The sequence below is a fragment of the Gouania willdenowi genome, chromosome 3 (genome assembly GCF_900634775.1).
Source record: "Gouania willdenowi chromosome 3, fGouWil2.1, whole genome shotgun sequence".
Lineage (NCBI taxonomy): Eukaryota > Metazoa > Chordata > Actinopteri > Blenniiformes > Gobiesocidae > Gouania > Gouania willdenowi.
Genome location: NC_041046.1, coordinates 3,307,223 through 3,323,675, shown reverse-complemented (window position 1 = coordinate 3,323,675; position 16,453 = coordinate 3,307,223). Strand labels below are relative to the sequence as shown.

The following is a 16,453-nucleotide window of genomic DNA, read 5'->3' as shown; positions in this document are numbered from 1 at the left end:
AAAAAAGTATATGCTACTAAATGTACTTAATTAAAAAAGTAAAACAAATGTCCCTTCAATATTAAGACAGGGTTTTTAAACCAGCAAATTCCATATATTTTCTTTTTAAAGAACTTTTAGAAAACACGGTACATGGAAATAAATGAAATCTGTTTCCTTTGAACACCTGGATAATTTATAACTCATTATAGATAATATTTATAAATAAAATGAGTCAAGAAAAAACATGCTCAATTAAACCCAGATCAGCTTTGTGTGTGTGTGTGTGTGTGTGTGTGCGTGTGCGTGCGTGTGTGTGTGCGCGTGCGCGTGCGCGTGTGCGTGTGTGTGTGTGTGTGTAATAACGCTTTTTATTCATGTTGTTGAGTTAATGTGTTTGTTGATGATTTTAAATGTTTTTACCGACTTCAATGTTCTTATTGATTTTAAGCAGTTGAATATTTTCTATTGCACTTTTTGATCATGTAAAGAACATTGAGTTGCCTTGTGTATGAAATGCGCTATACATATACATTTGCCTTGGCTTCTGATTCAAACCCTAATATTTCTCGCTAAATATCACGTACACAAAGCCGAATGGGACCAAAACAAACCAAATCAACATCACTTTCAAAACGAAATAACCCAGTATTTAGATATATAAGGACATAAACATTTACAAAACATTCAAGAAATATATCAACACGTGCACCAAAGCCATCCCTTATGATTATTTAATTTTTTTTGTTTATTACTTTTTTGTTGTTTGTTCTTTTTATTGTCTTCCTATTCCTTTGTAGTTGTATGTTAATTTATGTTTTACATTGTGTTGTAATGTATTTAGATTAGTTTAAATAATAAAAAAACAATGGATTGCGAAAGAAGGAAGTGACGTAGTCTACGCGCATCTGTTGAAAGGAGAAGGAAGTGACGTAGTGTACGCGCATGTTGGCGATATCAGGCCGTGACATCGCTCGTGCTATCCACAGAAACATCCACGAGCTCATCCACGCTGGTATGACATGTGTTCTCTACCTTTACCTGTGGACATGCGCAGTGTCACTGTGTGGACAGCGTTGGTTCTGCTCTTAGTTAGCCAGCTGTTAGCCTGGGTTAGCTTCTTAGAGAAAAACATCGAGATTACAGATTTCTCCCGTTCTCAAGGCTGTGTGTCGGTGATTATAATGTTTACACCGTGTGTGTCAGGTGTGACATGATGTGTGAGATAATATAACTGTACCTGTAGGAAGGAGGAGGAAGTGCTATAATGCGGAACTGCACCTGAGGGCTAAGCGAAGCTAGCTGCTAGCACGAGCCGCAGCAGTTCGCGCCTCTCCCTGAGTCTGTATCTGACTGTGACTGTATCTGACTGTGACTGTATCTGACTGTGACTGTATCTGACTGACTGTCTGTGTCTGTACTTTATCTTTCTCTGGTCATTTATTTATTTATCACGTCATTCAACGAGGGAGCGAAGCTCCACCCCTTTAAATAAACAAACTATCTAGAATAAAGCCTAACTAACTTATAAAGACTTTTATTGTTCAGAACATTGTTTCTCAAATGGGGGTACGTGTCCTGTAGGCGTACTAACACAATGGCACTACAGGGGGTACTAGAGAGAGAAAGTCTAATAATAAAGAGTCAGTGTTGGTCCCGCCCCTTTAACTATAGGAATAAATCTAGAGTAGTCTGATTACATCTGGTCTGTCCTGTGCTGCTACAGACTGACTGACCGTGTCTGTTGTTCATTCAGGTCTGAGTGTCTGGTCACCATGGAGACCAGTGCTGTGTGTGAGGTGGACCTGGTGAGCAGAGGTGTGGTGGAGGGCAGTGATTCTACGTCTGACCTGGACAGCCCGTGTCAGGTACGTTCTGATCTGATCATCACGTCCAGGCTGAAGGTTCTAAAGGTTCTAAACGCTGCTGCGTCTCGTCATCAGGAGGGCTCAGAGATTAGTTTGGGACTGTGCTGCACTGAGGAAGAGGAGGAGGATGAAGAGGAGGAGGAGGAAGAGGAGAGGGGGGAGACTCCAGGCAGAGAGGACAGTCCCACTGAGCTGCTGGAGGAAGATCTGGATCCTGGAGATGTAAAACCTGGAGAGGATGAGTCCTTTGGTACCAGCACTTATCTACTTCCTGTTTTTATTTAAGAACAGGTTTAACTTTTAAAAAGGTTTATCTTTCATTCCTCATGGGAGACGATCACATGACGTGCAAAGATGTTAGGTTTATCACATCCACTCACTCCTGTAGTCTGTGAAATAACATCATTAACATAAATGACATCGTTAACATAAATGACATAAACAAAAGAATAAAAACCTGCTATAAAGAAAAACATCCCAGTTCAAATCAATCTTGGTCTTTAAACCAATATCTACTAATAATCCAGTATATATATATATATATATATATATATATATATATATATAAATCTGTTCCATATGACAAACGTTCATATGATCAAACTGAAACTACATCCTGTACATCTAGACTAACATTTAAACACGTGCCGTGTTCTATTTATAAAGAACTCAAAGATCAACTGCTGATTATGATCATTAATAATGTCTTCATGTTCTTTAGTTCGTCCACTTCCTGGTACCTCAGATTGGAAACCATCAGCTGACCTTAGGTGCCTTAAAGTGAACTCAGAAACAGGGTTCCCACGGTCATGACAATCCTGGAAAAGTTATGGAATTTGATAAAAATGTTTTTTTTCAGTCTTAAAGTCATGGAATAATTGAACTATATTTTATTTGAATGTTTAAAACACATGAAATCTCAAAGATGTTCATCGTTATCTGACATTGAACGTGCAGGTCATCTCTGGAACACTGGAAAGGTTCTCATGGTCATCAATAGATCTTAGCACGTCAGAACCAAGTCATGGAAACTTGGTCAAATATTGTTGAAAATTTTTGAAAAATCATAATGAAAAGAAAGTGTGGGAACTGTGTGAAGAAGTGAGTGAACTTCAATGTCTCAACCAATGGGAGATGTCTCCTCAAACCTCGTCTGATCCTAATGACCACTTCATGCCTTCTAGTATATTCTCTGCTGTTTCCTAACGTGTGCTGAGATGTCTTCATGGTTGCTTCAGGAAAGGAGGTGGTGGTGCTGATGCAGGCCCTGAACTCTCTCACCACCCCAGAGGAGAAGCTGGCTGCTCTGTGCAAGAAGTACGCAGACCTGGTGAGAGTTGACATTCAGAATGTTCACTGGGCCCACTCTGGAGCTAATGCTAATGCTGGTGTGCAGCTGGAGGAGAGTCGCTCCATGCAGAAGCAGCTGAAGTCTCTGCAGAAGAAACAGTCTCAGGTGGTGAAGGAGAAGATACACCTGCAGGGAGAACACAGCAAGGCCATCCTGGCCCGCAGCAAACTGGAGAGTCTGTGTAGAGAGCTGCAGAGACGCAACAAGACCCTCAAGGTATGGGTGTAACTGTCCCTCTGATGTTCCTGTGATGGTCCTCTAATGTTCCTGTTTGTTCCACGCCCACAGGAGGAGAACGCTCAGCGGTCCAGGGAGTACGAGGAGCAGAGGAAGGAGGCCATGCTCCACTTCCAGGTGACTCTAGGAGACATCGAGGTGCAGATGGAGCAGCACAGCTCCCACAACACCAAGCTGAGGCAGGAGAACCTGGAGCTGGCTGAGAAGCTGAAGAAGCTGATTGAGCAGTATGAGCTGAGGGAGGAGGTAAGCTCCTCCTCTTCACTGTGACTCCTCCCCCTCCATGGTGTCTAACAGTAGGTGTGTGTGTTTCAGCATATTGATAAGGTGTTCAAGTACAAGGAGCTGCAGCAGCAGCTGATGGATGCTAAGCTACAGAGGATCACTGAGATGATGAAGGAGGTGGAGGAGAAGCAGCAGAGGGAGAGAGACTTTGTGAGGCCACGCCCCCTCCTGCACTGCTTTACTGTGATTGGACTGTGTGTGTGAGACGGTGTGTTGTTTTTCAGCTGCTGAAGGACGCCACGGAGTCAAGACACAACTGTGAGATGATGAGGGAGCAGGAGAGTCAGTTAAAGCAACAGGTACACACACACACACACACACACTCTAACATTAACACACACACACGTGTCTAACCTGTCCTCCTTCTCCTCAGCTCTCTCTCTACATGGATAAGTTCCAGGAGTTCCAGAGCACTCTGGCTAAGAGCAACGAGGTGTTCACCACCTTCAGACAGGAGATGGAGAAGGTGACTCAGCATTAAAGTGATTGTATTATTATTATTATGTAACGCTGCTGTATGTCTGTAGATGACTAAAAAGATCAAGAAGCTGGAGAAGGAAACCACCCAGTGGAGGAGCAAGTGGGAGAGCAACAACCAGGCCCTGCTGCACATGGCAGAGGAGGTGTGTCCTAGTATGATCTCACATTAAAGATGGCCACCACACACGTCAACGTTAAATATTCCATTAGCAGTTCATGTTATTGTTATTAATCTGACAAGTTTGATTCCAACAAGTTTAGTGTAAAAACGTTCATATCGTTTGTGGCTATTTATTAGCTTTTTAATTATAAATATTCACTGTCACAAACATTTTTAATATTCAACCTTTAACATGTTCAGCTTTTTTATCAACATTTTTAACATTTATTTACAGTGTTTCAAACCTTACAAATTAACATTTTCATCATATGTTCTACATTATTTCAGAGGATTCATTCATTGGCTAGGTTAATATTAAATTATTGCCAATACTAGATTATTAGTTTAGCTAGTGCTAGGTTAAGGTTTAGCTGATGCTAATGCAGTGTTTGCATCCTCACTTGCATTTTCTTCAGTAAATGTTGTAGTTTTTCTATAATTGTGTGAAACAAAGTCAACATCAAATGTGAGAAATTTCAAAAAGCTGACATTCATAACTATGGTGGTGCACACGTTAGCTGTGTGTGTGTGTGTGCACAGTGTAAACACTGTGTGTGTGTGTGTGTGTAGAAAACTCTGCGTGACGGTCACTTCAAAGCGCTGCAGGGGAAGCTGGAGCTGCTGGAGCGTCTGTGCAGAGCTCTGCAGAAGGAGAGGAACGAGCTCAACACTAAGCTTAGCCTGCTGCAGGAGACAGGAGGAGAACAAGGAGCGCTGGAGCCCCAGGACCAGGAGGATGACTTGGAGGGATCTACTCATGGAGATGGCTTTGACACTGAGGGCATCCACCAGGCTCCTAGGCCCCCAGAACAGGACTAACTGACACACATATCAAAGGACTGATTGTATGAGGAGGTCTTTACTTTAGTTATAATAAATTACATTGTTTCTATCCAAACCCAGGGAACAGAACAAGTCCAGGCTAATGTAGCCGTTCATTCCTGAGCAGAAGAACCTCATGTGGATCATGTCCTGACTCATAGAATGCTTAGGTTAACGTATACTGTGTATGTGCACGTTTAGACCTCAGCAGCTACACACACACACACACACATTTGTCAACTAAACTGTGAATGTGAGTCAGAACAGCCAGGGGAGGAGGAGGAATAAATACTTTATTTCTTTTTAGAATCTAAATCACTGTTTCATAAAAACATTTTCAGATTAATGAAGCAGAGTCTAAATGTTTATATAAAAATTAAAGGGATGAGCATGAATGTGTGAAAGTAGGCGGAGTCAGTGTGATCATGTCATTAACTGCAGACACCAGCATCACTAACGGTAACAGGATTAAAGCAGCAGCGTGTGTGTGTGTGACTCAGGGGACGTTAGAATCTACCTCTGCTGCTGATTGGACCACACGTTAGCTCTGCTGCTGATTGGTCCATGTTTAACAAAGCTTTATATTTGTGTAGATGAACAGTGATTGTCCTGCCTGGCTTTTCAATAAACTTTTTCTAGGATTTCTATCAACTACAGCTCATTGTCATTCATTCACAGGAAAAAGATCAAATGTGTTTTAGAAAGATACAAAAGCTTTATTGTTGAATTATGAGGCTGATGAGGGGGCGGAGCTACGATCCTTGAGCCTCCAGCTCAGATACAGGTGTGGTGTCAGGTTCCTCATCATTGTAGATGTTCTCAGCCTGGAACATCAGAGACAACGGTTATCCCAACGCACCATGTTATCGCGCAGTAGCAGTGCCAGGATTTAGATTACATTGTAAATCTTTCGTAAATAGAGCTCTTATTTTGAAGTGAACAGGAAGTGTAGTCAGACCAATGGAAAATGTATGAATGAAATATGTCTACGTGAGTTTCATGGATCTAATGAGCACATGTTGATATTCTACTTGGTCACTTTCTCACTTCAAATGTTTTCAGAACTTTCAAAATAAAGGTAGAGAATCAGATATTTAGCCTCAGTGTGAACAAGGTTTTTAATGCTGGAGGTTCCAGATGCATCTTGGGAAACTTGGAAATATACTTCAGTGGGAACGCTCATCATCCTCGTCTATAGTAGACATTATATACTATAGTCTATAGTAGACATATACTATAGTCTATAGTAGACATATACTATAGTCTATAGTAGACATATACTATAGTCTATAGTAGACATTATATACTCATTGAGTGTGTAGTCTATAGTGAAACATTTACGACACAGACATTATAACTGTCTTCAGGTGTAATTTCTATATTTCCAGCCCTCGTTATTTACCGCGTTTTTTTTCTTTCTGCTTTTGTGTTTTTTTCAGAGCAATAAAGGAAATAAACACATGGAAATGTGTTTATTTATGAAGCATTTTATGGAAAAGATCATTTATGACTTAGTGTGTGTGTGTGTGTGTGTGTGTGTGTAGTACGGTGCTCACCATCTGCCAAACCTGCATGATGTTGTCCTCAGACACGGAGCAGATTACCCAGGGTTCATTGGGGTTCCAGGAGAAGTCAGAGATCTTGGCTGTGTGCCCCCCATGGATGAACTAGGATGGAGACAGTTTCATTGGTCAGTGGGGATGGAACCTATCACATCTGAACCTGTGTATCAGTACGTTTGTGTGCTAATAAATGGTAAATAATAACTCAAAATGTTGCTATTTACCTATTATAATAATAATAAAAACTTGAACAAATATATCAAACTAACATCCAAGTGTTTGTATATTATAACATTAGTTTCAGACGTTACAACTACAGTGTTTATTTAAAGAATTAAAAAGCAGCTCTATTATTTCACTTTCATTTGTGCACATTAGGGTTGGCTAAATTACAATTATGTTGACCGACATTTGTTCCAATTACAATTATTGTTTTTCAATTACAACTACATTCTCAATGACTAAAGTTCAATTAATCCCAATTACTGAGCCTTTAATTAATAACCTTAATAACGTTAGCTTCCTCCTGTGTTAGCATGTCTAATGCTAACAGGTCAGTTTGACCCTATCTATAATCAGCTGTAAAATACAATAATATTATTTTTTTCTTTCTTTTTTGCCGACAAGGTGAAAGAAAATGAGAAACAGAGAAAAATGAAAAAAAAAAAAAATTAAAAAAGTGGAAAAGAAAGAAAAGAAAAAAATGAAAAATAAAATAAAAAACACTAAATATGATCCATTATCTAATTATTTTCTCATCTATTGGTTACTTCCTAATCAATTAATATATTGGTTTTAATATTTATAGTGTGGGCGTCTGAGTCTATGTCATTATAGAGTTACATTTTTAAATAGTAAATTAATGAATCAATACGTAAAAAAAAATAAAAAGTACAGAACTCGGTAGCCATCCCTAATCATCATCATCATCATCATCATCACCAGCAGCTCTGGGGGTCCGTCCTCAGCATCCTCTGCTGACTGCTCCTCTCCTATTTTACTGCAAAACAAACACCACAGTGGTTCAGTTCATCCACTGGGATCATGTTAAACGTTCTTCAACATGTGGTCCCCGTACTGACCTGAGGTCCCACACGTTCAGACGTCGGTCGGTCCCACTGGAGGCCAGGATGGTCTCATTGTGAGGAGACCACTGGACCTGAAGAGTCCGAATCATCCTGATTATTGACTTTATTTATGGAGCGACTAATACAACACGTGATGGAACAGGAAGAAACCACCAGAGACGTTTACACAGATATGACATCTCCGTTCACACCAATGGATCATTTATTTACATTAATGGCGGCTCATGGAGCCTCAATAGTTCCAGAAAGTGATCAGTTTACTGTGAGTGGATTTAGATTAGACAGTGTGTGATGCACTTTTATTATCAGTGTATTTAAACCTATTAACGTGTGCATTAACTATTTATTCATTAATACATTATTAACGTGTGCATATGATGGTGTACTGTATAAATATTGTAAATTAAAGCAGTTACTGACAACAAATGACCTAAAATCACAGTTATGTCATTAGTAATTAATGAATTCTAGGAACTACAGTAGATATATAAAGTCTACACACTCCTGTTCAATGCCAGGTTTTTGTGATAAAAATAACACCAAGATAAATCACCTCCCAACTTTTAGAACATGTACAATGATCAAACAAACTGAAACCTTTAAAGGAGGTGAAGTAAAAATAAAAACTAAGAGAAGGAGGTCACTAAAGTGTTCACACCCTCTTATAACTGGGGGCGGGGCTGTGTTCAGATTAACCCCAAATAAAGTTCAGATGTTCTAGAAGCTTTTCCTCACATTTTTGTAGCCACATCTTCCAGAACAATCCATGGTCCTCAGAGAGCTTCTAAAGCATCAGAGGATCTCATTGTTCACAGATATCAGTCAGTGAAGGCTATAAAACTATTTCCAATGAATTAAATATAACATAGAACACAGTGAAGACAGTCATCATCAAGTGGAGAAAATTTACCAAGAACAGGACGTTCGCCATAAATTGATGACAAGACTAAAAGAAAAGTGGTCATGGAGGCTGACAAGAGGTCGACAGCAACATTGAAGGAGCTGCAGGAGGTTCTGACAAGTACTGTCTGTGTAGAACATGTGACAACAATCTCCATCTTCTTCATATGTCTGGTCTATGGGGTAGGGTGGCAAGATGGATGCTTTATCTTACCAAGAAAAACATCTAAGCCCAGCTTCATTTTCTAAAAACACATTTGAAATCTCCAAAACACATGTAGGAAAATGTGTTATGGTCTGATGGAACCAAGGTGGAACTTTTTGGCCATAATTCCAAAAGGTTTATTTGGTCCAAAAACAACACTGTTCATCACCAAAAGAACAACATACCTACAGTGAAGCATGGTGGTGGCAGCATCATGCTTTGGGGTTGTTATTCTTCAGATGGAACTGGGACCTTAGTAGGGTGGAGGGAATTATGAACAGTTCTAAATACCAGACAGTGTTGGTACAAAACCTTCAGACTTCTGTTAGAAAGATGAAGATGAAGAAGAACTTTATCTTTTAACACCACAGTGACCCTAAGCACAGCATCAACTAAACAATGGCTTCACCACAATCAGATGGAGGTTCTGGAATGGACCAACCAGAGTCCAGACCTGAATCCTATTGGACATCTGTGTGGTGATCTGAAGAGGGCTGTACACAGGAGATGTCCTCACTATCTGTCACATTTAGATCAGTTTAGTAAAGAAGAGTGGGTAAATATGACCTCATCAAGATGTTCCACACTGATAGACTCAAAAACACTGAGTGCTGGAATAAAAACCAAAGGTTCTGCAACAAAGTATTAGTTTAAGGGTGTGTTTATGTAACCAGGTTATCTTAAGTTTTTATTTTTTATTTTAAAGGTTTCACTTTGTTTTTTAATTAGGAGTGTAACGATATCTTCAAACAATATTTTTTTGCACGATCAATTGTCGATATACTCACACTAAGTATCCATTTTATTAAAAAAATCTAATTTTTTTAATTATTTTTAAAACCTTTTCTGCTTTTTCACTAAAATGTACAGGTACGTCTTCACAGAAATATTATCATTTTATTGAAATAACCTATATATTGTTTACTGTAATATTTCACTATAATGATGTCACTGGTAATAAAGACCATATTAATTGTTTACATAAAGCACTATTGGAGATATTAATTAGTTTACATTGGTATGTTGACACTTATTTACAGAAATGTTGCACTAAAATAGTGTCACTGTTCATAGGACACTTTTTATATTTATTGTCTTTCAGAAATATAAAATAAAAATTGTATTTTTTCACTTCATCTTTTCATTTCTTATGTCAGATTATCGTAGATTGTATATCGATAATCACAGTATCGTCGTATTGTGAGATAATCGTTATCGTGGGCTGTGTATCGTATCATTGTCATCATTGTACAGGTTCTAGGTCACATTTAAGGTGGAAAAAGTTGTGAAATGATTTATGTTGGTGACATTAGAACAAAGGCGTGTAGACTTTATATATCTACTGTAGATGAATCAACATGAACCATGTGACAATCAAGCATTTTAAACTTCTGTTGTCACAACTCTCTGGAAACCACCACAGAGGGGGCGGAGCTAAACTCTTACCTGAAATATTTCATCTTTATGAGACTCAAAGGAGTGAAGCTTCAACTTTAGGTTCCTCAGATCCCACAATGCAACAGTCTGATAGAGGAGAGAGAGGGGTGTGGTTAGAGGTGTGTCCAGCACAGCTCACAGCTACTTCCTGTTGTGCCTGTGACCTTGTCAGCAGAGCCAGTAGCCAGGATGTACTCGCTGTACGGGTTAAAGCTCAGACAGTTGACCTCAGCAGTGTGAGCGTCCACCGCATGGCTGGGTTTAGACGTGTTGGAGGAACGGGTGTCCCATCTGTAGGACACACACACACACACGTTAGAGACAGACCACCGGTAAACAGTCACTTCCTGTTGCTCGTTACATCATCAGTTTCTGATCATCAGCCACTGATCCAAACAGAGACTCATGGAGCAGATGCCAGGACACGTCCTCCACCACCGCTGTGTGACCAGTGAAGATGGTCTTAGCGTCCACCACCTTCCCTTCTTTAGAGCTGGCCCCAATGTCCCACAGACAGATGGTCTGTAGACACACACAATTTCAAAAATAAAAGAACTTAGTGCAATTAAATGTTTTTTTCATTAAATTGATTTGCACAGTTTTATTTTGGCGATATAGAAAAGGACAATCTCACCTCTAACATTACATTTTTTATTCATATTTAAATAGAGATTTTAAGAGTGGCTTCTTTCTCTATTTCTCAGAACATTAAAGCTCAGTCAAATGTAGGGATGTAACGATTAATCGTAAGGCAGTTAAAAATCGATTCATAGGTATCACGGTTGATATCGATTTTCTGACAATTGAATCGCAGTACTTTTTTAACCAGCAGAGGGCGCTATCCACAAGTGTAGGCGGCGGGCGGAGTCTGCTACTACTTTCTTTCTGGCCGCCTTCTACTCTTAAATATGTTAATAAATGATTCCTTACCCCTTTAGCACCGAAAGAATATCTGTAATATTACTTGAATATCTGTAAAAGTCACGTTTTTCTATTAGCTCTGTCTGCTAGCATAGCTTCTCTTCTTCACTGCAAGATATCTGCATGCCAACCGACCACTGTGTTACCAGCGCCCTCTGCTGGTCCAAACATATATGACGTAAATCAGTGCAATGACGGTTGTTTTTTTTTTAAAGTCCAATTGTTAAGACACAAAATACATTTTCAGTTGCACTTTTAAAAGAAAAAGAACTATTATGCAGTTTTGCATTGTTTATTATAGAACCAGAATTTAAATTAATAGGCTTCATTTTCATTTGTATTATTCCTTTATTTATTTCATTCAAGATTTATTTTTAGTTAAATTGCATTGTTTTGAATAGTTTATAAAGGAATTATTTTTACAATGAAAAATAAAAGGAAAATAGCACCGTATTTTCTAGTTTTTTTCCCAAAAAAAAAATTTGTCTACAGTCCCATTTTGTAAAATAAATCGTGAGAGAATCGTATCGTGAACCCAGTATCGTGAATTGAATCATATCGGGAGTTGAGTGAATCGTTACATCCCTAGTCAGATGAGTGTTCTAACAGACTATCTACAGAACTCACTCACAAGTGCTGTCCCTTAGAGGAGAAACAGAATAAAGTGAATCATATTGATCAGCTGATTGTTAATAAATGTATTCTGATCACAGTGATGTTGACAGGTTTAAATGTAGTGAGTTCCACAGGTGGTGATAATGAGGGTCTCTGGGAAATTCAATGGGTCTCCAATAAAAAAATGTATTTTTTATATTTCTTAAACTGTAGTGTTAAACTCTCTTAAAGGTAATATGATATGTCTATAATTAGTAGATATATTCATTTATGTTGAAAATGTCACAGTAACAGGTCATGTTTCACTTTTGTAGCAACATAAAAAAAACACCAAAATAAAATGACTAATATTCAAATGAAAACAAAATGGCGTCTGTTGTACAAAAATAAATGATCACTATAAATACTAAAAGTGCTGATTTTAACACAAACAAAACATTCTCATCATCATGACAGAGTCAAAAAATAAATTGTCACCAAAATAAAACAGAATCTTGTTGTTTGAACATCAACTAAATGTAACTTAACTAACACAGTGTAAAGTCTGTTACAATAAAATGATATGTTTATGGTGTATTATAAGCAGCTAGTTAACTGGTTAGTTGTTGTTGTAAAGGCTAAACTAGTACTGTATGTACACAAGGTGATCATGTCTGTGTTGAGTTGATGTGTAAATGGATCCACTGACTGCTACGTTTATTTTACTAGTTACTGTGATTTCAAACATAAGTTGTTATTTATAATGTATCGTACATAGCAACATCACTGCTTACTATTAGTTCATATCTTTGACTTAGGGCCATATAAAATCCCTTTTTTTTTTTTTTCTAAATTACGTTATATTTTTTCCCAAATTCTGTTTTCCACTTTAATTTTTTAAATTCCATTTAAGAAATATTTATAGTTTTTTTTAAAGAAAATATTAGTTTTTAAATCCTGTGAGAAAACAAAATAAATACTAATAAATAAAAAAAATCATAATTAGACAAAAAATTATGTCAAAAATTAAGGGAGATACAATTAAAAGGTGTAAGTTGTAGTGACATGGATTATTGTAATTGCTCCTTTTTAATTATTTATGTGTCATATAAATATGTATGAGATGATTAGTTTAAATTCATCTAATTTAAATGATCCTATCTACTGTAGATCTGATGAGATGTTAGAATGTAACAGACTTTTATTTTGTAAACCAGAAGTTCCCACTGAAATGGTTGTACTTGAGGTAGCTATAACTAAAGCACAACACAGACAGTTATTCTTGGGTTCCGTGGGTTCTTACGTGGTCATCAGACGCACTGAGCAGGTTCCCACTGAGGTTGGGGTTCCAGGACAGACCGTAGCCCTCCTTCTGGTGACCTTTGAGACGCAGGTCAGGGTGACACTCCCCACTGGGGTCTGACACACACACACACACACACAGAGACACACGCACACACAGAGACACACACGCACACAGAGACACACACGCGCACACACAGTGAGCTGTAATCGTGTGTGTGTGTGTGTGTGGGGGGGGTCCTACCTGGCTTAGAGGGATGCTTGGTATAGTCAAACACCAGTACGTCAGACGTGGGGGTCTTGGTGGCGATGATGTGGGGGCTCTGGGGCATGTAGCGTGCACGGTTGACCTCCCCCTCATGGTTGATCTTGATCTCTATCTCTATCTTTCCACTCACTGACCCAAAGCCACCAAACTCTGACAGACCAGAGCAATCGCACAGGAAACAATATTAAGGAACAGTTAGCCGTCATGCTAACACATCACACACTGTAGGTGACTTAACCTGAAACATACTCAGTGAGAGCTTCAGCACGAACACATATGTGATGAGTCATCATTACAATCATTCACTAACTCATTATAGTTCAGTGTTTCTCAAAGTGTGGGGCGCGCCCCCTGGTGGGGAATGTAGGAATGACAGGTGGGGTGCAACAATCAGGACATTTTTAACTTCATTTCAATCTTCTTAAAAACCTTTCTTCATTAACACTAAACACACAAAGAAAGTAATAATGAGAAGCTAAAAATGTAGCAGAAATTAATATAAATACACGTATTATTATATAGAGTGGGAACAAAATGTAAAGTGGAACTTAAGTGTAAAAATAATGATGTTCTTCACATGAAGCAAAACAATAAAACTTTCAATAGCTGACTTAAAGTACAGTAATTTCCTTTTTCTTCATCTTTTTGTCACAGATTGTAAACAATATTTGTTTACTTCTTATATTTTTCACTGCTGCACTTTTACTTTTGTTTTTAATGCAGGTGATTCATCTAATTTAGTTTTTGATTTATTATGAAATATGATGTAACTTGTTCCCTGTTACTTCAATACGTTTGAGTTATTTGTCAGGATAACTGGGCGTTAATGGGGACATTTGTTACGGTGGGAAACTGGTTTAGCTCAGGTGAGACAGATTCATAACATTAACCAGCTCATGTTTAAATGATGTGTAAAACATGTCGACAATTTCATCAATAAATCACTGATTCCAATCTGTGATTCTTTTTTTCAATTTCCTTCATTTTGTTCCCAATTTTTATTTATTTTGCAGAAATTTTGAGGAATAAATTGAGGAAAATTGAGGGTTTTGTGAATAATGCAACATTTCTTTCAACAGTTTGAGATTAAAAATGACAGTGTGTGTGTGTGTGAGACTCACCCCATTTGTCACTGTCGTAGTGCGTAGCGTCAAACTGGGAGTCGTCATTGGGAACCTGGACACTGGCTATAACCAGGTGGTTCTGCTCGTCTGACGTGTGGGTTCCTAGAACCAGTCTGTGGACCGCACAGTCCTTCCCCTCTGGCCTGGAACAGGGACACAACCTCAGGTTACAAAACATCACTGTCTATGTAGTGCACGTACACGTGCATGTGAGATGATAGATGAAACTGATGGAAAGCTGTTTGACACACTACAACCTGCACGGAGTGGTGTGTGTGTGTGTGTGTGTGTGTGTGTGTGTGTGTGTGTGTGTGTGTGTGTGTGTGTGTGTGTGTGTGTGAGATGGTTCAGGTTTGTCCTGGAGCTTCTTTCCACTGTGTTTACTGTAAATTATTTTTATTTGATCTTTTTTCTGCCAAAATAAGACTAGTCCAACATGAGAGGCATTAAATATTTATTTATTTTTTAACCAGCTGTCCGTGACCCCCCCAGTACAGATCCACGACCCACCAGTTGAGAATCACTGTATAGCAAACCTGTTGACGTCAGGCAGCCACTGCACGGTGAGGCTGGGCCACTCCAGCGCATGCGTCATCACCAGGTCATAGAGGAAAGGAGTGTTCTTCTTCCATATTTTATATTCTTCATTAATCACCCTCTCCTCCACCGCGTCTTCATATCCTGAAACACAGTGGGCTGAGTTAGCATGTTGCTGTTAGCTTAGCCTGTTAGCTCCATGCTAGCTCCCACACAGGGCCGTGTAGCCTAGTCTGACCCGGACTAACCCACCGTCTCTGTCCGCCATGCTGAGGCTGGGAACGAACACCGGCCCCGGGGATAGAGCTCTGCTGCGGCCTGAGGCTCTTTAAAAGCACCGCTAACTGCTACTTCCTCTGTCACAGCGACCCCGGAAATACGTCATCATCAGGCCTCCATGCCACCAGCAGGGGGCGACATTACGACTATAAAACACATGTATCTATTATTATAGTTATCGATGATAAAACAGAGCCGTGTCCAAAATGGTGAGGAAATAAATAAATTTATAAATGTAAGTTTCCTATAATTTCTATGGAGGATCTGATACACACTATCCACTTTCTTCTTCTTCTTCTTCTTCTTCTTCTTCTTCTTCTTCTTCTTCTTCTTCTTCTTCTTCTTCTCTTTCTTCTTCTTCTTCTTCTTCTTCTTCTTCTTCTTCTTCTTCTTCTTCTTCTTCTTCCTATTATTATTATTATTACTACTACTGCTAATAATAATAATAGATTATTCAAATCCAAATAAAAGAAGGGATCCATGTTATAGATTAGTCTGATGTGTGAGTGCTGCTAAATACTGGAATGGTTTGATAATAAAGGTTCATTTCATATCAACAAATATTCAGGACATCCCACACATTTTGGTTTCAATAAACTTACACTTAATCTCTACACCCTCATCCTTGAATATTTGAAATGAGAATACCACTAACTATAATATAAAGTATTAATAATAATAAAAAATAATACAATAATATGAGAATATAATGACAATTATAAGAATAGCAATACAATAATACAGTAATAGTACAATTGTACAATAATAATAATTGTCAAATGTATAGCCTTAAACTATGTTGTCAATAAAAACCTGAGCACATCTGAATGTTTTCTAGGTTCCTTTTGTTCTATATCTATCTATCTATCTATCTATCTATCTATCTATCTATCTATCTATCTATCTATCTATCTATCTATCTGTCTATCTGTCTGTCTGTCTGTCTGTCTGTCTGTCTGTCTATCTATATCTATCATGTCTGACGTTTGTTACAAACAACCCTGTGAAAATTGATTGAGAATTGAGTGATTTATGATAAATGTAATCATTTCTC

At 38.5% G+C, this 16,453-nt stretch overlaps 2 protein-coding genes across 3 annotated transcripts; one reads left to right on the top strand and one right to left on the bottom strand.

Moving 5' to 3' along the window:
- Positions 1 to 880: 880 nt before the first annotated feature.
- On the top strand, positions 881 to 5,838 carry txlng (taxilin gamma). Of its 2 annotated transcripts, none has more exons than XM_028435877.1 (11): positions 881 to 994; positions 1,736 to 1,847; positions 1,923 to 2,097; positions 3,086 to 3,177; positions 3,244 to 3,414; positions 3,487 to 3,681; positions 3,751 to 3,870; positions 3,945 to 4,019; positions 4,094 to 4,186; positions 4,260 to 4,343; positions 4,931 to 5,838. In XM_028435877.1, the coding sequence occupies exons 2-11, from the start codon at positions 1,755 to 1,757 to the stop codon at positions 5,177 to 5,179; spliced, it is 1,347 nt and encodes a 448-aa protein (XP_028291678.1). In that variant the 5' UTR covers positions 881 to 994; positions 1,736 to 1,754; the 3' UTR covers positions 5,180 to 5,838. The 2 variants fall into 2 exon arrangements, with proteins under 2 accessions (XP_028291678.1, XP_028291670.1); XM_028435869.1 differs by having other exon boundaries at positions 4,248 to 4,343.
- A 37-nt stretch (positions 5,839 to 5,875) lies between these two features.
- LOC114454938 (histone-binding protein RBBP7-like) lies at positions 5,876 to 15,533 on the bottom strand. The gene is made up of 12 exons (XM_028435890.1): positions 15,373 to 15,533; positions 15,120 to 15,264; positions 14,581 to 14,726; positions 13,436 to 13,609; positions 13,193 to 13,308; positions 10,736 to 10,896; positions 10,539 to 10,665; positions 10,384 to 10,461; positions 7,827 to 7,903; positions 7,687 to 7,744; positions 6,739 to 6,849; positions 5,876 to 6,006 (listed from the first exon to the last, which is right to left on the bottom strand). The coding sequence occupies exons 1-12, from the start codon at positions 15,386 to 15,388 to the stop codon at positions 5,935 to 5,937; spliced, it is 1,281 nt and encodes a 426-aa protein (XP_028291691.1). The 5' UTR covers positions 15,389 to 15,533; the 3' UTR covers positions 5,876 to 5,934.
- Between the last annotated feature and the right edge of the window lie 920 nt (positions 15,534 to 16,453).

Coding starts and splice junctions, on each gene's coding strand:
- txlng (XM_028435869.1), top strand. CDS start 1,755: ATGGAGACCAGTGCTGTGTGTGAGGTGGACCTGGTGAGCAGAGGTGTG. Junction 3,871..3,944: donor AGCAGAGGGAGAGAGACTTT/GTGAGGCCACGC, acceptor GTTGTTTTTCAG/CTGCTGAAGGACGCCACGGA. Junction 4,020..4,093: donor AGAGTCAGTTAAAGCAACAG/GTACACACACAC, acceptor CCTTCTCCTCAG/CTCTCTCTCTACATGGATAA.
- LOC114454938 (XM_028435890.1), bottom strand. Junction 10,897..13,192: donor TCAGTGCGTCTGATGACCAC/GTAAGAACCCAC, acceptor GTGTGTCTACAG/ACCATCTGTCTGTGGGACAT. Junction 7,745..7,826: donor CTGAACGTGTGGGACCTCAG/GTCAGTACGGGG, acceptor TTTGTTTTGCAG/TAAAATAGGAGAGGAGCAGT.